The following is a 23,828-nucleotide window of genomic DNA, read 5'->3' on the forward strand; positions in this document are numbered from 1 at the left end:
ATTTTGAAACAGCAAAATGGGTTTTGTCCATCCCCCACCCCCAGCTCACGGCTGAATTTGTAAAGTGAGGTAAAATGTGTTATAGAACAAAACATAAAATGCTTTTTATAAATCCATGAAACATATTTACTGGCACAATAAAATACATTGCAATATTATAATAAAAATTATTTCTTAAACATTGTCAAGCCAATAAGGTTTCGTTTGGATGACTACGCAGCATTAATTTCTGTGATAACTGTTGTCCTTTAATCCAATTATCTCTCCTATCTTCTGTGAAAACATTTTTACATGTCTGGGCAACGTTTTTACACATCTTTTGACAGCTTGAGTGTGACAACATCATTTTTGTACAATCATTGGTTTAAGAAAGTACTGTTTGATATCTCTAGTTGTCATGCAATAAGTTAATGGTGGTTCAAAAACTTCATTCCAATTAATAAGATCTTTAAGAAAAATTGCTTTAGTGTTAATAACTTGTGTCCTTTTTGGTCAAAAATTGAAATCTCCTAGTTGTACATTTTCATTACCTTCTCCTATTATTTCAAGAATTTTGTTAACATTGAAACTTCTCTCTTCTTTGTTCACAAAACAAAGCATAGTACAAAGAATAGACTCAGAGAAGGGAGATCAAGCAGATTGCTTAACAGTTGGAATGACTGTACTCTGAATATCTAGTGACTGATTTTGAAGTGATTTAAGCTGGTAACATGTTTTGGTACTTCTATCCAACTCTGCTTAACTTTGATGTTAAACCGGACAGGAAAATACACACCTACAATATACTTTACAAGTTTCAGAAGATTTTGGGTTGCATTGCTATGAAGACCAAGATAAAATGATCAAGTTTTACAGATTCTATTGGCTGTTATTAACCATCTGGCTATGTTAACAGGGTCAATTTCAAGAAGTTCTAGTTGCTGATGAACATGACCACTGTGTATAGCTTAAATTATTTGATAGCCATAATACTGATCAGTAAAAAGATCTTTCACTCATTGCTACTTAAGTTAATAAGAGACTCACCAATTTCAACCATACTAAAAAAGAGTTAAATACAAGATTGGTTGCTTTGTCAAGTAAGCTTCCTATAGGTCCAATTCAATTTTTCCTGCTAGATTCTCCATTTAACAGTTTAATCACATGTTTTAATGGTAACTCATTGGTGTGTGGGGCACAACAATCCAATTTGACTTTCGCCCTAACTTTAGCTTCATTAAGTGCATTACTCCTCCTTCCCAACCAGTATTTACATTGGTAGAGTCTCCATGAATTGCTGTAAGTGTGTGCTAACTTTTCTCATTTCAGTATACTCAAATATTTTATCTGCTATAATTTCAGAGTGTTGCTTTTAATCCAACACCATATCTAATACTGGCTAATGCAATATTAGAGATATTGTCATAGTTTTTAGATTTTTTGAATAGAACTCTCACTTTCATCAAAATTAAATTCATCAAAAATTTTGTGCTATTTTGTTTATTTTAAGCATTAGTTTTGTGTCATGTGATTTTTTTCTCAGTTTTTCTTCTACTCTTTTTTGTTTGCAACTTTCTACTTTTTTTAAATTTTTTGACTCCATTAAATCAGCAGGCCCAAATTGATAAGAACTAAGAGTTTCAATCTTTTCTCCCTAGGCTAAAAATATGTGGCAATAATTTGTTTACTTCTAGAAAAGTATTTTTAAAAATTATCTTTTAAAAATAACCAAAGAGAAAATAAGTATTATAATAATTGAGTTTATTAACTAAAATATTTATTAAGTAAAATTTAATTTTAAGCATTACTAATACTTTTATATTATTTTTAGTATATCCACTCATACCTTTTATATAAACCAGTTCATTAATCGATATTTTTTTCTCCCTAGGACAGATAAAGGTAATGAGGGCACCAACTTTACAATCAGGAGGACAGTGTTTCTCATTACAAAGTGAAATCATACATTTGAAATCAACCAAGTCAAATAATTTATCAATGATGAACTTTTGTTTCATAACTTTACTTGCTTTATTTTGAGAAATCGCTGCCACATCCCTGGTAGTACCTCGCTCAACTTGTTTCTCAGCGCAGCGGCTTTTTTGTCAAGGTTCGTGTTTCGGAGTTATAGAGTTGAGAGAGAATTGTAACCACAAAAGTAGTCTCCTCACTGTAGTGGCCATCTTGGCCTTGGGTAGGTGAATAATTAAAAAAAAAAAAAAATTAGATAAGCTTTACTGCAAGCATCTTAGAGCCTTGTTATTAAATTATGTTTTAAACTAGTTACATGAGGCTTAAATAAAATAGTGACCATCAGCAATTTTTCTGAAAATTTAATGTAAATATCCTGGATCAACTCAAAATTACTATAGTTTCTTCTGTTTTGTTCACTGGCTTATCTTAGAAAAATATCATATTTTAACACATCTCTCAATGTTGGCAGCTGCTGGTAGCTCTTTTCCAGATTCCAAATATTCATGTAGCCAAGAACCATTTTTCCTTCTTGTTCTAGCAGCCATTTTATATTTAGTTATACTTTTTATCTAGTAATTTTAAAAGTTTAATTAGAAATATAAATATCAATGATATTTATTACATTTCCAAAATAAATCATTCATTGCAACCGAAGATTTAATTTAACTTATTTACTGCTTAAAATTGTTTAGAATTATGCATAGAATAAGATTAAAAGCTAGTTTCTTTCAACAAATGATTATTGCTAGAGCATCTTACTTTTAAGAATTACACAGTTTTATTTTGGAGGTTTACTGCTAGAAAATGTTTGCTTATGTAAAAATAGAATTACTTATACTATAACTTTGTTGATGCAGTTTAGGATAGAATCTCATTAACTTATTCTACTAACAAAATTTAGCTTAAATATTTTCTTTTTATATTCTCTAAAAACAGTTCAATAAGCTTTGATATCGCTTGTTGATGGCCTTTGAATTAATGAAACCAGATGAATAAATTTTAATCATGTTAATAAGTAATGGAATGCAATTAAATTTTTTTTTTTAGTAACTAGTTTAGCATTGCGCAACTCAATTGAATTAAAGAAATGTGAATCTATTAATATTTGTGATTATACATGTGTGACAGATTACTATAAGATTGTAAATAATCCAGAAGAAATAACTTATTTAGAAGATCTGGTAAAAGCATGGTGTAAACAAATTGAACAGGTAATTATCCAGTTTCAAATAATCATAAAGTTAACAAAGTTCAATAAGTTTTTTGTTATTTTGACACAAGAAATCCTATTTGTTACCAAGATTTTAGCAGAAAGTGAACAAATGCGAAAGGAGGCAGACGACACTGGCCCTATAGCAGAGTTAGAGCATTGGAGGCAACGAAGAGCCAAGTTTAACACACTTCTTGATCAAATAAAGCATCCACAATGTAAAACAGTTATTATTATATTGGTTCTTGCTAAGAGTAAAGTTATTAAGGTTTCCATTTTTTATATTCTAGTATTTTAATGATTTGTTTAATAATTTATACCAGGGTCGAACTGGCACTGAAAAATAAACTTTTTCAGGTTATTTTAGAAAAACATGTTTTTGATAAATACTTTCATAATTATTCTAAAAGCAAATTTAATCACAATTTTATATAGCAAAAAATTAATCAACGGTAATTAACTTGCGTTGCTAAAATTTAACGATTCCTAAAGGAGTGTTAAAACTTCAACAAAAAATAATTATCCGAACATGTTGTTTTGTAAACGAAGTTTTGAAATTGATTATTAAAAAAAGTTTTTAAAGCAATAGTTTTAGAAATATTGTTGTTTTGCAACAAGTAATTTTTGTTAATTGACTGATATTTTTTTAAATTCATTTGATTTACCATTGATATGACCAAGTATGGCAGTTAAAATCAAAGAATGGTTCCAAGCTCAGCGCAATTTGGTTATTGACTTTTTTAAGCAAGGTAAAACATTTAGGTTGATAAATAAAGTGACTGGAATAAAATTATGAACCATCAATGATCTGATTAAAAAGTATAATATGTTTGGATATGTGTATAATTAGCCAAGATCCGCAGCTAAGCGTAAAACAACATCAAGAATAGATCGACAAATTATCAAGATGGTGCAAAAGAACCGCTTTCTATCAGCACCAAAAGTGTCAAGCCTCCTTGAGAAAGATTTTGGGTTACAAGTGAGCTCATGTACTATTCAAAATTCATTGAAAGAAAGTGGATTCAAAGCAAGAGTTCCACACAAGAAACCATTCCTTTCAAACATCCATCAAAAATGATGGCTTGCATTTGCTAAAAAATATGTAAATATGCTGGTATCATTCTGGAGGAAAGTTTTGTGGACGGACGAGTTAAAATTTAATCTTGTGAAGTCCGATGGAGCTCAAAAAGGAGAAAAAAAGATGAAGCATTCACACTTAGTTGTATTTGAGGCACAGTAAAATTTAGTGGAGGCAATGTTATGGTATGGGGATCGATGGCTTAGAACGGAACAGGAAAACTGGAGTTTACTGATGGAATTATGAACTCTGAGGTTTATGTTAACATTCTCAATATACATCAAAGAAGCATAAGAGTTTTTTATCCAAAAACAAATTGAGTTACTTGAATGGCCGGCGCAAAGTCCAGATCTCAATCCAATTGAACATCTCTGGGCTATTCTGGATAAAAAATGTGGCACATGATGTCTAAAAATAAAAGAAGAGCCAAAGATCATTCTCCAAAGAAATTAGTTGAATCAATGCCATGTTGACACGCAGAAGTCTACTTGCAGAATTCAACTAATTTCTTTGTCATATGACAAAGAAATTAGTTGATTTGATGCTATGTCGACTTGCAGAAGTCATAAAAGCTAAAGGTGGTCCAGCTTGATATTAAAAAGTCACAAAAATAATTACTTGGAGAATTATATATATTAATATATATTAAGTTATATATATATATATATATATATATATATATATATATATATATATATATATATATATATATATATATATATATATATATATATATATATATATATATATATAAAACTTAACACCAGTAAATGTAACTTTTTATATTTATATCTCATACATATTTATATTGTTAAAAGTTAAATTATGTCAAATGCGTTTTTTAAAGTACCACGTTTTAATTATATTAAAACGTGGTACTTTAAAAAACTTAAATAGCCTAATTATATTTAAATAAACAATATTGTTATAAAGAGAAAATATCAACAAAATTAAAATAAGTTAATTGAAAAAAAAATTTCTTTATTTTAAAAAAACCTATATTCCGATTTATTTTTTAGAACATTCGTAACACAACATTATTGCCTTATGTTTGCTTTCTTACAATTTAATTGTTTTTTTAATTATGGCGCAATTGTTTATGGGTGAAATTCTTAATGGTCAAAAAAAAAAAAAACTTAACTATCATTATTTTTTTTTAACATTTTGGCTTTAACAAAATCTTGGCTTATAAAGTTAACTAAAAAAATTCTGTAAAATAATTTTTCCTACAGGCTTGATTATGGTTTATCTGGCAATGCATTTATATACAATTTATATACACATACAGCATTAAGCACTTTTGTATATTAGCACTTTAGTAACTGGATGAAAAAATTTGATTGATTTGAAACTATAAATAAACAAAATAGTTGAATTTAAAATGAGCATAAAAAAGTAATTTAAATTTGATAAAAAGAATTTTCTTTTCTTTAGTATTGTTTGGAAATTTTAAAAGTAAAAAAAACTGTGAAATATAGCATTTTATATTTTTAAAAAATATTAAATTTAATAAAATAAGTTTAAATTTATTAATATTTAATAATAAATTTACTTTAAATATAATAAAATAAATTTAAATTAGAGATATTAAAAATGAAAAGTATAAAAAAATTTATTCAGCTATCTGTTTTTTTTATCTAAAAAAAAATTATTTCACAATTGCAGAAAATGTTTTTTACAAAAATTAATTACTGCCTAATGTTTTTTTGCATAAAATATTTTAAGAAGCTGTTAAAACTGGTTAAAAAATATTTTGGCATGAAAATTTATTAAATAAAACATAGAGAGAATTTAAATAAAATAAAGAAAAAAAAGATAAACAAAGAAACATAAAAACAAAAAAAATAAAAGTAAAGCACTAATATATAATGATAATGTTAATAATAGCAATAATGATAAAAAATAAAAATAATAATATGAATAAAATATTATTACAAATTTAGACCTTAATATGATAACTATAATAAAAATTATACCTAATGATAAAAAAATAGTAAGAATAATTAGGTACTGCTGATTCGGTTCGTAAAGTCTGCAAAAAGTTAGACCGACTTATTTTGCAGATTAAAACAGTCCAATCGTTAAATATTTTACAAACAATAATCCGAAAAATAATTTATGAGCTAATAGTGAATTTTTTTTTTTCGGATTCTCTTTGCTGTTCGGATTATTAATCCGAAAAATTTTTATGAACTGCTAGCAAATTTTTATTTTTGCGGATTTTTTGATGTTCGGATTATTAATCCGAAAAACTTTTACGAATGAATTTAAATTTAATTCGCTTAGCGAATTATACAAATCGTGTTCCGTTCGCGTCACCGTTAAATGGTGTAGTCCAAATAAATTATATTTTTATTGTGGGCATCCTATAAATAGTTGATTTCTTTTTTATTTTCAATCATTCCTATTTGGAAATCTTAACCTACAACAATTCGTTCAACAGATCAACAAGTCTACTTCACTTACATTTATTACGGTAAGCCATTATTATATTATTTTGATTTAAAAGTTAAAAATTTTTCAAACTCAGTTTTTACTGTTTTTTTTTTTTTTTTTTGTTGTGGATCAAATTCTTTGGTGAATTAATTCACTTTGCGGATTGTTTCAATTAGTGAATTGGTCCAATAAAATTTATATTGTTATATTTCTTATACTTAAATAGAAATAGAAATAAGATAGAAATAGAGATAAAAACTAGTTTGAAAAATTGTTACATTCATTTCAACAATTAAGGCAAATAATTAGTTCTTTTGTTGAAAACATTATGCATGCCTCTAAAATATCATTTATTGTTAAGACAAATATTAAAGAAAATTTTCAAATAACTTTTAAATAATTAGTTCTTTTTCAGAAACTGTTTGGATGCATCAAAAACTTAATAATTAGTTCTTTTTCGGAAACTGTTTGCATGCATCAAGTTTTGTTAAGGCAAATATTAAGGAAATAAATTTTCCTAATATTTTTAATAATACTTCCTCAATATTTCCAAAATATTAAATTCTCTATTGCACATTTTTTAGATCCTAACAACAAGGGCATGTGCTTTGTGGATGAGGGGGAAAAATTTGAAGTAGTCAAAACTGCAATAAAGAAAGCTATGGAAGAACTGTCAAAAAAATAAATTTTGGCTAGCCAAAACACTCCTTCCCCTTTAATGTTGGATGATGAAGATGATGACAACTTTGATTTCACTGAACAACTGAGGAAGAAAGTGTTTGGTGCAGGTTACATTAATCCTGGAGGTAAAACAAGCGCAAAGAAAGCCATTTCTGCTGAAATTGAAGGGTATTTGAATTCAAAACCAGTTCCAGCAAATACGAATGTACTGGTATTCTGGAAACAAAACCAGTATATTTACACAATAATATCAAGGCTTGCCAGAAAAAACCTCTGTATACCAGCTGCATCATCAACATTTGAAAGAGTTTTCTCAACAGCAGGGAATATATAAAGCTTGAGAAGAACCAATCTTTCAATCTCAAAGGTTGAGATGTTGGTATATATGAAAGAAAACACTAAGCAACTCAGCAAAATTCAAGACATTGATTGGCCAGGAAATGAATTTGGAAAATGATTCATTTTCAGTGTGATTTTAACTTTTTTTTATCTCTTAACATGAAAATCATTTCGTTTCATTGTATATTTGAATATTGTAAATAAATAAAAATTAATCTTATTTCAAAAGCATTCTTTATTCTGAATCCGTATAAATCCGTAAAAATGATATCGGTTTGGATTCCGATTTGGAAACAAATTTTTGAATTGCAATCCGATCCAAAAGCATCGAATTGGATTGTAGTCTGAAAAAATAATCCAAAAAAATTTTAACGAATTTTTCCCCATACATTACTTTTGGATCAAATCAGTTCGTAAGTAATTTGAACTGTTCAGCATAGATAGTTCGGTACACAATCCGACAATAATTGTAATATAATTTATAACTGTGACAGTAATTATAAAAAAAAAAAAACTTCAAAAATAATTATAACAATAATATAAATAGTTAAAAATATTAGTATAAAATAGGAAATAATAATAGTTTTATTAATGCAGTAATATATCAAAACAATAATAATAAAAGATAAAAATTAATGTTCATTAGTAAAATAAAAATTTCTTAATTTGGTTTCTATTGAGAAGAAGAAAGTTTTTAATAAAAGAGTATTTAGTTAAATTCTTTTTTATTATGGTATTTTTTTTAAATGTTTTTTTTTTTTTTAATGGTATTAATTGGTTCCAGCGAGAAATACATTGATATTTTACGGAGAGTTTGCCTCAAAAAGACAGTTATAAAGCTTCACAAGGATTTGAAATGTTAAAATTTTTAAAACCTATTTTGGATATTGGATTGTAAAGGAGAAAATATCCTAATTTTTAAACTCTCTTATCCTAGTTCTTAAAATTTCAAAAAGAAAATATCTTAATTCTTGTAAACTGTTTATATAATTTAATAGAAAGTTTTTTTTTTGACCCCAAACAATGCAGCAATAGCTTAGAAGGCAGTAGAACATAGAATAGTAAATTTATATTAGAGTATGTTTGGGAACATAGCATCATATTAATGAAAACACACTATTGGTTTGTGAGATTTTTTTATTTGAGTTAGTTGATCATGATGGGTTTTTGTCAAGATATTTGATATATTTAGATAGGAAAACTCTTTTACCGTTAATTCTTTTTATATTATCATTATCAATCTTTTTTTTGGAGGGTGAAAAATAATAAATTTGATATTTAGAGAAATACGGTTACTATTTAACCAATGACGCAAATGATTGAGATTTGAATTAAATTTTATACAAAGTTGCACAAGTTATTTATTGCATAGAATTATGCTTAGAAGCAGTCGTGGATCCAGCATTTTTTGGTGTTTGAGAGCTAACTTCCAGAGCAAACTCCAAACATTTGTATGTTTATACTAATGTCAAATAATTATGCGTTGCAAAAAATTGTAATGATTGGAGCCTGGGAACAAAAAACCCCAGAAATTTCATTCCAACCAGGCCCCTCCCCCTCCTCCTAAACCAAATGTCCAAATGTGAGGGCAACAAGTTGATAAAATATTTTTTTACTATTCTTAACTAGACTTATATTCATCAATAAATTTTAAGTTTCATAGTATTATCTTTCAGCGTTCAAAAATTATGACCGTATAAAATTTGTAACTCCCTCAAATAGAGAGGGGTTTAAACTTTATACCTGTTGGTAAGCATATGATTATTGAAAAATGTAGTAGCTCATAAGGCAGTTTGTTATAAAATAAATAAAATTATAAAAAAGTTTTGCTTTAAATGCAGCAAATATGCTGAGGGTTAAGGTGTAGTAAAAATAAAAGAGTATAATGAAAGGAATTGTGATACTATAATGGAGTATGCAATGGTGTAATGTTACCGTCATTTAGTGTTAGAGAACAACCAGTCTTCTCAAAGAGCAAGTGAAATTACGTATTAATTCAAAATAAAGTTATTTAGAAATTGAGTATCAGTTGATGGGGAACAGCATAGCAATCAGTCAATTCTTAGTTATAAGAGTTAATATTAATAAAGTTATTCATATAATTTACAAAATTCTTCACTATGATTATTTTTACAAGAATATTAAAAAATGTTTCTTTTGCTCATACACAACATCTCAAGTACTTTGCAATCAAATTATCAAAGTTTGTAAGTTTTTTGTATCAAAGTTGATGTTTTATCAATGATGTGGAAGTGTAAAAATCATCAATGACGTGGAAGTGATAAAAAACATTTAGCTAGTTTAAAAATGAGATCAATATCAGAATAATAAAATACTTTTCCTTTTAAAACAAAATTTTTTAATAACTGCATTTTATTTTTTCCCTCACTGTAAAAACATTCTTGAATTGATGATTGACTCAAATAACTTGTTGAGAATGTATAAAAATTGCAAATAAAATGTTAAGATGGCAACAGGTTATTGATATTTAAATCTCAATGGTAATAAAATGAGATGAATCAGTAATAATCAAGATAATTCAGATGAAAGAATAAATCGAGATGAATCAAGTTAGATTATATAAGCATATTTTGAAATATCCAGTTACATTATATAAGCATATTTTGAAAATATTTATGTGATTTTCTGATTTTAGATATGGAAAGAACTTAATAACAGAATTACTGATTCAGCAAACGAAGCTAAAGATAATGTTAAATATCTTGATACAATTGAGAGATCCTGTGAACCTTTGTATGAAAGTGATCCTGTAAGCATTTTCAATAGTTTTAAATTAAAAAAAAATATCTATATGGAAAATCTGGTTGAAAGTTTATAGATTTATTTCTAGATACATGTTATTTTTATTTGTGTTTGATACTATATTGTAACTAGAAAATTGAAGTTTGATACTTTTCAAAACAAAATACTTTAGTCAAAGATGATTACTTCAATTGCAAAATTAATCAGTGCGATTCAGATTATTCATTCTACATCACAGTATTATAACACACCTCAGAGAATGACATCATTGTTTATTAAGGTATTTAATTATTTTTGCCAATGTTATTTTCATTAATGTTTGTCATATTTTTTTCCAGTTGTTTTATTTAATTTCTTGTAATTTTTTCATTTATTTTTTCTACGCTTATTTTGTTAAAGTCAAGTGTTTTTGAAAAACTTTATTTGATCATGTACCTAGTAGGTTTATTACAATTTTTATAATTTTTAAAAATTTCATATTCTATATTCATTTTAAAATTTTATATTTAAATTTAAGTAAAAAATAAAAATAAAAACATAACATAAATGATGTTATTTTCTTCTAAAAAAACCATCAGTAATTTTATTTAAAAAAACTATTTTCAAAACCTAAGTTGTAAAAAATCATATACTTTAAATGGTAGGTATGTAGAAAAATATATACAATTTAATATATATATATATACAATATATACAATTTTATTACAAAATTAAAAAAAAAAACAAGACAATTATACATACTATGCATAATAAAAAATTGCTTCACACAATTTAAAAAATTATTGAATTCAAACACATTGTACATTAAATTACTAATTGACAACAGCTTTTATGGAAGTAAACAAAAGCATCTTTGATATTGTCTCCAAATATCATAAAATATTATTTATACTTTTCTTGACAGTAGAAAATTATTTACAAACAAAATAAAATAACAAAATATATAGAATAAAAATAATTTTTTAGTATTTTGAAATTTAAAGAAAGTTTATTAAAAAAATATATATTTTTTGAACTCTCCAAACTCTCTATACTGATGTCTAAATTATTTTTTAAATAATTGAATTCAGGTCACAAACCAAATGGTAACAGCATGTAAAGATTATATCACTGAAAGGAATAAAGAAAAGATTTGGGATCAACCACGACAATCTTTAATTGAAAAGTTAAACATTTGTAATCAATTAAATAAAGAATACCAACTCTGTTTTCAGAGGACTAAAAAAAAAATTGAAGGAAACCCTCACGAAAAGCCATTTGAGTTTTCAGAAATGTATATCTTTGGAAAGTTTGATACATTTTGTAGAAGAACACAAAAGGTTAGTAGAAATGCATATAAATATTTTTTATTAATCATAATAGTAAAACAACAGAATTTTTTTATTAGCTGTAGCTGTAACACTGTAGCTGTTAAAACAATAACTCAACTTTTTTTACATTGCTTATTTCGTCAGATTAGTTTCCTAATTTTTCCTATTTTTCACCTATTCCTGAGATATTTCTATATAATCTTTTGGTATTTTATGTAGTTACAAACAATATGTAAACAAAATACAAATTTAAAGTTATTTAAACATGCTTTTGATGTTTTAAATTTTTATTATATATCATTTAGACTCGAGTTTAACTAATATTAAACAACTAATAAATTTTTTTTTTCTTTTATAATTTAATGGTAGTTGTTGTTTTATTACTCTTTTTTTTAAATAGTTCTTTGTATTTGTATTTGTTTATATTAAGTTTATTAAAAATGTTTAACAATAATGTTTTACACTAAATATTTTTAACTAATTTAGATTATTGAGTTAATAGGATATATTGACACATACAGCATTTTGCATGAATCAAAAATTGAGGGCATTGATGCTATTGCAGTTCGTTTTGAAACAATTTATAAGAATATAAAAAAAAAACCTTACGACATTCTTGATCACAGAAAAGTGGATTTTGATCATGATTTTGATGACTTCAAAAGATATATTGGTGAAATAGATGTAAGCTGATTATTATAACTTATATATATACTTTATATATATTTATGTTTTGTATATATGCTATACATATACATACATACATTAAAAATGCTCACTTTTAACTGTAGCTGTTAAAACAATAATTCAGCTTTTTTTTACATTGCTTATTTCGTCAGATTAGTTTCCTAATTTTTCCTATTTTTCACCTATTCCTGAGATATTTCTATATAATTTTTTGGTATTTTATGTAGTTACAAACAATATGTAAACAAAATACAAATTTAAAGTTATTTAAACATGCTTTTGAAGTTTTAAATTTTTTTTATATGTCATTTAGACTTGAGTTTAACTAATGTTAAACAACTTTATCCAGACACTTTATTTTAGTCAAGCATATTTTTTTAAGGCACACGCAATATATATATATATATATATATATATATATATATATATATATATATATATATATATATATATATATATATATATATATATATATATATATATATATATGTATATATTTATAAACACACACACATATATAAACTTAATAATTATAATAATTTTGATAATGTTATAATAAGTTATTACTATTCTATAAATGTTGCAGAGTCAGCTTCAAATTTTTATCGATGATTGCTTTGAAAAAACGACATCAACAGTTCAAGCACTTCAACTTCTTGCAAGGTTTAATTAAAGTTGAAATGTTTTTTTAAATTTATTTTACTTAATAACAGTAACATTGTAAATTACTGTAACATTGTTATTATATATGGTTGCAAACATATTTAAAAAGTTTTTTGGGCTTTTTATTAAGTTTTTATCTTCATGTCTACATTTTCTTGTATTTTCAATTTTTTTCTCAAAAATTTTTTAATCTTATTTGCAATTATTTTTGAGAGATAATCGTTTTATACTTTTCTAGAGTATTCTAGAGAATAAAAAGCTGTTAAAAAGATATAACAGTTTCATTAAACTTTATTACAAATACTTTGATATGATGATGATACATGGAAAAATCAATCAAAAATAATGATGCATAGTTAAATTAAAGTGTCAATAAAATAATTAATGAAAAGCTTTATTTATTATAAATATTATTTATAAAACATTTTGAAAAAATTTCTTGAATTTTAAAAATTAATCTGGCATTAATGCCAATTATAAAAACAACATTACCATTGAGGTAATGTTGTCTTAATAGTTTTTAAAACAGTCTTTAGCTAACAAATTAATCTTTTAAAGTATCCTTTAGCTGAGACTCTTAGAACTTTTAAGCAACCTATACTAGAACCTATAAAAAGTTGTAAATTCTTACAATTTTTTCTTAAATTTTTTTACCAAAATTATTTTTCAATGCAACTTTAAATGTTTATTTAATTAAGAATTTTCATCATGGATGAAACCACGCAGCCATGGTGCTGTGGTTAGAGTTCTGGCTCCAAACCCAGAGGTCCGAGGTTTGACCTCAGATAAAAGTTACAGTGATGGTAGTGATCATGTCAGAGCTCTAGAATGGATAGTTTGTTTCAGAATTTACACAATGAAATTTTTTAAAACACCTCTACATTAAACCTCTGCATCAAGATTGTTTGTTGTTGTTGTCAATAAGTTGTTTTGGCATAAAGGTATTGGTTTTCATATTAGTAATATTCTCAAATCCAAGTTTGCAAAATGTCAGTTTATGAAATGAAAAGAGAAAGCTCACCCTGTTTCACAATTTTTTTTTACATGAAGTCCTAATTTGTTTTTCACTAATTATAAAACCTGCAAGATTATTATTTTCTCTCTTTTCTTTAATATAATTATTATGAGTTATATAAATTTAAGCAAAGTTAATCTAAAAGAGTCTGTGCATCAAAAATTACAAGAAAAAAGTGAAAAAGAAGAGACAACCAAAATGGAAAATGTAGAAATAACAAATGCATTGAATAATATCAATCAAGCAAGTTTAATGATTCCACATTTTTGAAAGTTACTGTAATGTGAAATGTTTGCAGTAAATAAAACTCCATTATATGTCCTAACATTTGATACCTTTAGTTTAACTTCATTATTTATTGTTTAAAATTACTTTAGATTTGAGAAGCTTATGATACCAAGTTTAAATGATACGATTGATTACAAGTATGATCAGTTGTTTATGCAGTTTGGAGCTGAAATAATCAAAGTGGGCAAGGTATGAAATATTTTTTGTAATAGCTTTACAAGGCTAATGCAAGTTTAATTAATGGATTGTTGTATATGATTTCTTTTTAGTTTACCATTTAGTATGAACTTGTAAAGTTTTTAAATATAATAGAAAATTAAAAATCAGCAATTTAAAAAAGATTCAAAACTACAAATACCTGCTTTTTTCAACTATAAAAAAGTTAAAAAAAACTTTAAATTAGATTATTGGCTTACCTTATTATTGTCTTTAAATTCTATTTAAAAACATTTTTTTTAAGAAAAAATATCAATATCTTATATTGATTTGTGAAAATAATCTTGATACAAACCTTTATATAGTGGAAATAAATTTTTTTTTTATAGCTTTATGAAAAATATAAAGAAGATCCTCCTATTTCCAGAGTTATGCCTCCTATTGCAGGTAAGATTTCTTGGGCGCGTCAGTTAACATACAGTATTCGTGAACCAATGAGTTACTTTGAAACACGTCAATCTACCATATCTAAAAAAGATGCATTAAAAGTTGTTCATATGTTTAATAAAGTTGCACAAGTTTTATTGCAGTTTGAGATGGTGTATCTTGATGCATGGTGTAAAGATGTCAATACTATAAAATTAGGTCTGAATTTTTTAAATATATGAAGAAGAATTTTTTAAATATATGAAACTTAAGTATTTATTGTATATGTATGTATTTGTATGTATATGTATATATATATATACACACACACACACACAGACACAGATATATGTATATATATATATACACACACACTTTGCATTCAATACTATGCCACATAAGAGTCTATATAAAAAATTAGAAGGAAATGCAGTTAAGGATGATTTGTTAAAAAAGGTGCAGAGCTTTTCTCAAAAATTGGTTATAATGAGTAGAACTGGTTATAACGAGTAATAGGAAGTGCATTTGCCTTATATAAGTATCTTAGCAAAAGCAAGAATGCATTTGCAGTTGATAGTTTAAGCCTATGAGCTGTTCAGAGATTTGAAATAAAAGAAAGGCGAATCTGTTGGCCTGCATTTAACCAGTTTGGGTCAACTTATGGGGCTGGCCAAAGGTGAAAATAAAGAATTATTTCAACAAGCATTTACAACTGGATTGGTCAATAAAACTTCAAAGCAACTACAAGCACAAGTAATAATATTTGGGATCAAAACGCAGGACGTATAAAACCTTGCAAGAGTACTTATTTAACAACAATTGTTTTAACAACGATCTCTGAAATCTATAAAAAGGTTAATAGATCATCTGCTACTTATTTTAACTGCTTTAGTTCCAGCCTGGACATGTTGCCCAAATCTGTTCTTCAAAAAAATTGGTATAAAAGCTTTAAGTGTAACATGTGATGAAACCATGAGGAGAAAAATTGGTGACAAAATTTCAATGGTTTATCTCAAATGAGCCTATATGCAAATATACATTGATCTGGTTTTGTGGGAGCATTAGAGGGTTGATGACCTTATATGCCTCGGTTTTAGGTTAAATTCTGCACTAAAAATTGTCTTCAATCTTAGGTTGAGTGCTGAGCCTTAATGCAAGTATTAGTGAAGCAACTGACCACTACATTTACAATGTAATTGTTAATTTGAAAAAGACATCAGTTGAATAAGTTGCAAACCGTTTGGCATAGTATGGATTGTTAACAAATAAGCCAGAGGTATATAATGCTGCATGAGTGTAGGGTTTGTAACTATTCGGAAACAAAAAGAAAGAGCTTTGTTGGAAATGTGACAATATTGCTCCAAAGTTTTAAAGATATTAAAAATAAAAAAATAACACAACAGTGACTTTTTTCAATATTCAAACACTTGATAAGACACTATCCTGTTAAAAACTGGCTCAGAACTTCCTGCATTTTTATAACATGCTAGTGATCTTGTAAAAGGAACATGAAATCCTGAAAGGATTCAAAATAGAGCAATATTGTGGTGTGATGCTAGTAGCATGACAAAGTGAGTTGTTATAGAATTTCATGGCATAATTATTGAAGATGGGGATTTGGCTATGAAGTATTAATGATGTCATGCATATTAATATAGTTGAGTTAGACACTATAGCGTGTGGGATAAATCTAGCATTTAAGAGAAACATAAATAAACTTTCAGTACTCACAGAGTTAGTAACAGTTCATGGATAATTAAAAAGTGTGCTGACTGAAAGTTATTGGTTGGAATCAAATGGACTATCAAAAATGCTAATTAAACAAAAAATTTCTCTATTGTGATATTTAATTAAAGAATACAGCACTACATCAATTTGAAGGGGATTCTGTCCAAAAACAAAGTTGATGTATTGATAAGAGTTACAAAGACCTGGTAAAATGATTAACCTGGTAACAATGATTAAGTTGTATCAAGTCAATATCCAAATAGGAAAAAGATGTCTCGCAACGATACTAACAGTGTAATATGTAAACTGGATTTTTCAGTCATAGTAATTAACTAGAAGTCATGGCTTAGGGCTACTTTTGTGGGCTCAACAACGCACACCAATATCACCAACAAGGACACCAACCATTTGGAACATGGCACTTTTTTTACTCTGATATTTTACAGCTGTTCATAGAATCAGCCTCTCTGAGAGCTAAAACAGAATCTATGAACTGAGTTTTAGAGTTGCACCCTCATTAAGAGTTAACAGGATGAGTTGCATAGCATATTAAAGAGGCACAAGCAAAAACTTATGAATAGAGTCAGGAAGATCTAGCATTCATTCTATGCAGGAAATAATGTAAAGCAGTTTAACACCTACACTAATTAAGAATGGGGGGAGATGCTGGTCAACAAAGTTATTCTGTTTACACAGAAAGTCTTTGCCTAGGAGGCCTTTTACAAGATAGTTGCTGGATGTAGTTAACATCTGGCTAAGATCAGAATTTTCATTGAGACATAGTCTCTAGCCTTTAATGACACAAAAGCCCCAAGGCAGAGGTAATTTAAATCAAAGTTTATTTCTCCTAATCTTTGGTTAGAAAAGCAAATCCTACAAGGAAGCAGTACATGGTTCAAGTAGTACTTGAACCATGTTCTGTATTACATGTTCCCAAAAGCAGTATTACATGTTCCCAATAGCAGTATTACATGTTCCCAATAGCAGGGTGATAAGTAAGGCATAAACCAATGTTTCAGATTTGAGCTTGATTAGATGAAGAATGCTTTTTTGATATAACCAAAAATAGTTCCTAAAGAATAAATAACTGTGATTTTTAAAAGTATAAATAGCCTTAACTTTTTAAATATAGTTCCTAATAAGTAAGGAAAAAAGTTGAAATTTTTTTTCCTTCTATTTCTTCTATTTACAAGATAGTACAATTTCTTGCTTTACCAAAATAAATATGTTTTGTGAATAACATAAAAACTATTTTATTTAAAATTTTTTAGCCATTAAAGTTGATTACGCATCAAAAACCGATTCTAAATGCATATTTTTATTACATTTAAATTGTTAAACCTACAGATTTTATAATTTTAAGTGATTATATAAAACTGCCTTAAAGTTGGAGTTTAAAAGTTGATTACTACATGAATCTTTTTTCACCCCCCCCTCCCTTTTAATCTCCTATATCTTTGGGAGGTATAGGAGATTAAAAGGGAGGGGGGTAGAAAATTTAGTTCGAATCTAATAAACAAGGGGTGGGGGGTAAATAAAAAGGAGGGAGCTTTTTTTTTCTTCTAAACTATATTTATCTGTGTCAGTTTATGAAGACTTCCAATCTGAAGCCATATTACAATATAAGTATTTTTTATAAAAAATTTCAATTTATATATCCAAACTAATATTTTTAACAAAACACACATAAAACTATTTAATTCTAGCGTGGCTTGTGGTCAATTGCACATTTTCTAAAGGCTGTTATATCATAATTTCAATTGGATTTAATATGCTGGCAAGTTTTATACTTTGATGAAGTCTGTTTATACTGAAAGTTTTTGTTTTTATTGATGACTAAAATAATTAATTTCTAATTTTTAAGGCCGATATTCACTGAACTTTTTATGTTTAATTTTGAGATTGTTAATTTTTTGTTGATAAAAAGTAAAAATTAATAAACAGGGGGGTCTTGATAAGCTTATGGTGGGTAAGAAAATTTTTCGAAAATTAATAAATGTCAACCCCCCCCCCCTTGTATTAAGGACTCGAGAGTAGTGAGTTAATACATACATAATTTACAACAATTTATACATTACATATTTATTCATTTGTTAGTAAACATTTTAAAAGTTAATTTATAGAAACTTAAATAAGTGTATAGCAATATAAGACGTTTTTATTTTTAGGACTTCAAGTTTCATTGCTTGTTCGTTATGAAGATACTTTTTTGGTGAATTTTGATCCACTAATTTCTCAGTTAATTAGAGAAACAGACTGTTTGATTAAGATGGGTGTTAATGTTCCTGAAAGTGCCTTGTTTATTTTTAAAAGAAAAGAACAGTTGAAAGAAGATTATTATTTGATAAAAGTAAGCGTATAAAAATATTTTTAAAATAAAGGCTTATTTTATTTATATAATATATTTGTATAAAATATAAATACATGTGTGTGTTTATATATGTGTGTATACAATGTTTTCCACACCAACTAATATCTTATTATTCAGACTGTCTCGGATATGCTAATTTGTTTTTATTTTTAAACTAAAGATTAATATGGTCTCAAAATTATGTATACTCTTCCAATAGAAAACAATCAGCGTTTTTGATTAATCAATATAATCTTGGGACTAATTTAAAAATTTTAACTTTCTGTTTATTGCTTGTATATATATTATCATAAAAGTTTGACTTGGAATTTTTGCCAATCAAATGTAAATTAGCTAGAATTTATTTCAAAATATCAAAATTTTTTACATTTTTTATTGACTAGTTGTTTTTCTTAAATATATTTATGTGTAAATGTATGTATGTATGTATGTATGTATGTATGTATGTATGTATGTATGTATGTATGTATGTATGTATGTATGTATGTATGTATGTATGTATGTATGTATGTATGTATGTATGTATGTATGTATGTATGTATGTATGTATGTGTGTATTTATGTATGTATGTATGTATGTATGTATGTATGTATGTATGTATGTATGTATGTATGTATGTATGTATGTATGTATGTATGTATGTATGTATGTATGTATGTATGTATGTATGTATGTATGTATGTATGTATGTATGTATGTATGTATGTATGTATGTATGTATGTATGCATGCATGTATGTATCAATCCCCCCTCCACACACATACATTTAGGGTGTGTGTGGTAGCCTAACAATGGTACTGTATATACAGCTATTTACGAAAGTTTAAATGATTACAGAAATTTAAGATCTAATCTTTGGTTTTTCTTGAATAAAAATCTAATGGAAATAGATATCAAAATAATTTTTTTTTCCAATTTGGTAAATAGGTTATTTGTTAATAGAATAAAAAAAAGTAAGTTTCGACTCATCACTGTTTACTCAGAAATTTCATTAAAAGGTAGGTGATACAAATTAAGAGGTGTCACAAAAGTTTAAACAATTTTATTTAGGATCAATTATTTGCTCAATTATTAAATATATATATATATATATATATATATATATATATATATATATATATATATATATATATATATGTAAATTATGTTAGTGTATTTTACAAATAGAGTGCTCAATGTTCTTAAAGAACAGAGCAATAATGAATTAGTAAAAAATACTTATCTAACTTTTATCTTCGACTTGAAGTTTCACCATTGCTGGATCAAGAACTCTTCCTGATGATCCAGCAATGGTGAAACTTCAAGTCGAAGATAAAAGTTAGATAAGTGTTTTTTACTTATTAATTATATATATATATATATATATTATATATATATATATATATATATATATATATATATATATATGTATGTAATATATATATATATATATATATATATATGTATGTAATATATATATATATATATATATATATATATATATATATGTCTGTAATGTAGGGAAATAAGTATCCCAACAAAAGATTTTTTTATGGAAAATAAACTGTGTCAGGTTATTTCCGAAAAAAAAAATTTGATAAAAATAAAAGAAATGATTATTCTGAAAGAAAATTTTATTACGAATTCAATATGCAAAAAAAAAAAAAAAATCAATAATAATATTTAATTGATAAAAAATTAAGATACATTTAAACTATGCAATTTTTTAGCATTAAATAATTATTCAAACAAAATTTTAAAGATTAAGGCCTAAAGATTAACGCTTCACCGTGTAATTATTTTTATGACATTTTAATATCGATTTGGACCGCCTTTAGCTTTTTTGACTTCTTCAAGTCGGCATCGATTCAACTAATTTCTTTGTCGTATCTGAGTCGATATCAGCCCAAGCTTCTTGGAGCATGATTTTTAAATCTTCTTTTCTTTTTAGACATCGTGTGCCACATTTTTTATCCAGAATAGCCCAGAGATGTTCAATTAGATTGAGATCTGGACTTTGCGCAGGCCATTCAAGTAACTCAATTTGTTTTTGGATAAAAAACTCTTTTGCTTTCTTTGACGTATGTTTAGGGTCATTGTCTTGTTGGAAGATAAAAAGTTTTCCTAATCGCAGTTTTTTAGTTGAAGTCAGAAGATTTTTATTGAGAATGTTAACATAAACCTCAGAGTCCATAATTCCATCAATAAACTCCAGTTTTCCTGTTTCGTTCCAAGCCATCGATCCCCATACCATAACATTGCCTCCACTAAATTTTACTGTGCCTCGAATACAACTGAGTGTGAATGCTTCCCCTTTTTTTCTCCATACTTTTTGAACTCCATCGGACTTCACAAGATTAAATTTTGACTCGTCCGTCCACAAAACTTTCCTCCAGAATAATACTGGCATATTTACATATTTTTTAACAAATGCAAGTCTTCGGTTTTGATGGATTTTTGAAAGAAATGGTTTCTTGCATGGAACTTTTGCTTTAAATCCACTTTCTTTCAATCGATTTCGAATAGTACATGAGCTCACTTTTAACCCAAAATCTTTCTCAAGGAGGCTTGACACTTTTGGTGCTGATAAAAAGCAGTTTTATGCACCATCTTGACAATTTGTCAATCTATTCTTGATGTTGTTTTACGCTTTGCTCCGAATCTGGGTTGATTTTGCACATATCCAAACATATTATACTTTTTAATCAGATCGCTGACGGTTCCTAATGCCATTCCAGTCGCTTTATTTATTGACCTAACGTTTTACCTTGCTTGAACAAGTCAATAACCAAATTGCGCTGAGCTTGGGACCATTCCTTGATTTTAACTCCCATACTTGATGATATCAATGGTAAATCAAATGAAATTAAAAAAATATCAGTCAATTATTAAAAATTACTCATTGTAAAACAACAATATTTCTAAAACCATTGGTTTAAAAACTTTTTTTAATAATCAATTTCAAAACTTCGTTTACAAAACAACATGTTCGGATAATTATTTTTTGTTGAAGTTTTAACACTCCTTCGGGAATTGTTAAATTTTAGCAACGCAAGTTAATTACCATTGATTAATTTTTTGCAACATAAAATCGTAATTAAATTTGCTTTTAGAATAATTATAAAAGTCTTTATCAAAAACATATGTTTCTCTGAAATAACCTGACAAAGTTTATTTTTCACAATAACATGTTTTGTTTGGATACTTATTTTTCTGACTGTGTATATGTATATATATATATATATATATATATATATATATATATATATATATATATATATATATATATATATATATATATATATATATATATATATATATATATATATATATATATATATATATATATATATATTAGGGTAATAACAAAAAATTTTTTTTTCATGAAACCACTTGCTATTGAGGAAACTTTTTGTGTTATTTAAGAATATAAATAGCATTTTTTTTTTTTTTAAAAAAGGTCCTCCTCTTTTTGGAGAAAAAAAAGTGAAAAAACCTGTGTTTTCACTTTTTTTTCTCCAAAAAGAGGAGGACCTTCGGTTTAGAAGAGGAGGGTAGATTGTTCATCCAAATGCACCTGTTTAACTTTACACTGTTGTTTGAATTTCTATAAGATATTTTATTTTGGTTTTAAGGTAATGTCTTGAAAAATGAGAATTTATTCAAAATGCCTGAAAATGAGATTTTCAGTTATTTTGTTTCACAATATTCCACAATATATATATATATATATATATATATATATATATATATATATATATATATATATATATATATATATATATATATATATATATATATATATATATATATATATATACATATATATATATATATATTTGTATATATATATTATATATTTGCACCTGAAATAGAAAATAAATAAAATATAATTATAATAGAATAATTATATAAATTATATAGAGAGAACTCGCCCCAAGCACATAGTATAGTTGGAATCAAAACAAAAAAAATAAAATCAACAACCATCTGTAAATGCCTTGTTTATAAACAAATTTAAACAGGTGGCTAGAATCAGCTTAAAAGTAGACTAAAATTTCATATAAAAATTCATTGTAAACTTGAAACCCATAATCAAACTGCGCAATAAGTGAACAAAATTAAATGAAAAGGTGGGGGAACTTTTTTCAATTTTTTCAAAATTGATGTTGCTACTGTCATTTTCATACAATTGTTCTTCAAATCTAAAGGTTTCAGTTTCATTGCAAAAAAAAAATGATAATATATTTTACCCTATGTATATATATATATATATATATATATATATATATATATATATATATATGTATATATATATACACTAGGGATATGACTTTTTTGCAACCTACTAGGCCTGTATCGTAATTCAATGAACTTTTATGTAAAAAGAACGAATAGATGTTTCATTTTGACATATTTTGAAAAAAGGTCACCCCAAAACCAAAAAATCGAATTTTCAATAGGTACACTTTTGTACAGTAAATGAATATTAAAGGCTGAAGATGTTGTAAGAGTCATACTCCTGTTGTTATTTTATTTATTTATGCAACATGTACTGTGATATAACAAAAAACATTATGTGATATATAATTATACAAGTATTACAAAATTAACAGTATCAAAGCGTCTAGTACAACAATATACATAACTGTCTGTGTCTATAGGCCTACTGTGTTTAGTACATGGGTCACATGATGCTCACGTCTCATAAAGAGTCTAGCGCTTATTACTTAGAATGAATCGA

The 23,828-nt window shown here is 26.4% G+C and overlaps 1 protein-coding gene across 2 annotated transcripts in view; it reads left to right on the top strand.

Moving 5' to 3' along the window:
* Positions 1-23,828, top strand: part of LOC136072006 (dynein axonemal heavy chain 8-like) — a 135,890-nt gene that overhangs the window by 21,659 nt on the left and 90,403 nt on the right. For both annotated transcript variants that reach the window (XM_065819355.1, XM_065819356.1), the window contains 10 exons: positions 3,001-3,164; positions 3,255-3,431; positions 10,354-10,467; positions 10,633-10,740; positions 11,531-11,779; positions 12,257-12,454; positions 13,044-13,120; positions 14,513-14,612; positions 14,969-15,224; positions 18,902-19,083. In XM_065819355.1, the coding sequence (XP_065675427.1) occupies positions 3,001-3,164; positions 3,255-3,431; positions 10,354-10,467; positions 10,633-10,740; positions 11,531-11,779; positions 12,257-12,454; positions 13,044-13,120; positions 14,513-14,612; positions 14,969-15,224; positions 18,902-19,083 (1,625 nt within the window). The remainder of the gene's footprint in view (positions 1-3,000; positions 3,165-3,254; positions 3,432-10,353; positions 10,468-10,632; positions 10,741-11,530; positions 11,780-12,256; positions 12,455-13,043; positions 13,121-14,512; positions 14,613-14,968; positions 15,225-18,901; positions 19,084-23,828) is intronic.

This window comes from Hydra vulgaris, chromosome 15 (genome assembly GCF_038396675.1).
Source record: "Hydra vulgaris chromosome 15, alternate assembly HydraT2T_AEP".
Taxonomy (NCBI): domain Eukaryota; kingdom Metazoa; phylum Cnidaria; class Hydrozoa; order Anthoathecata; family Hydridae; genus Hydra; species Hydra vulgaris.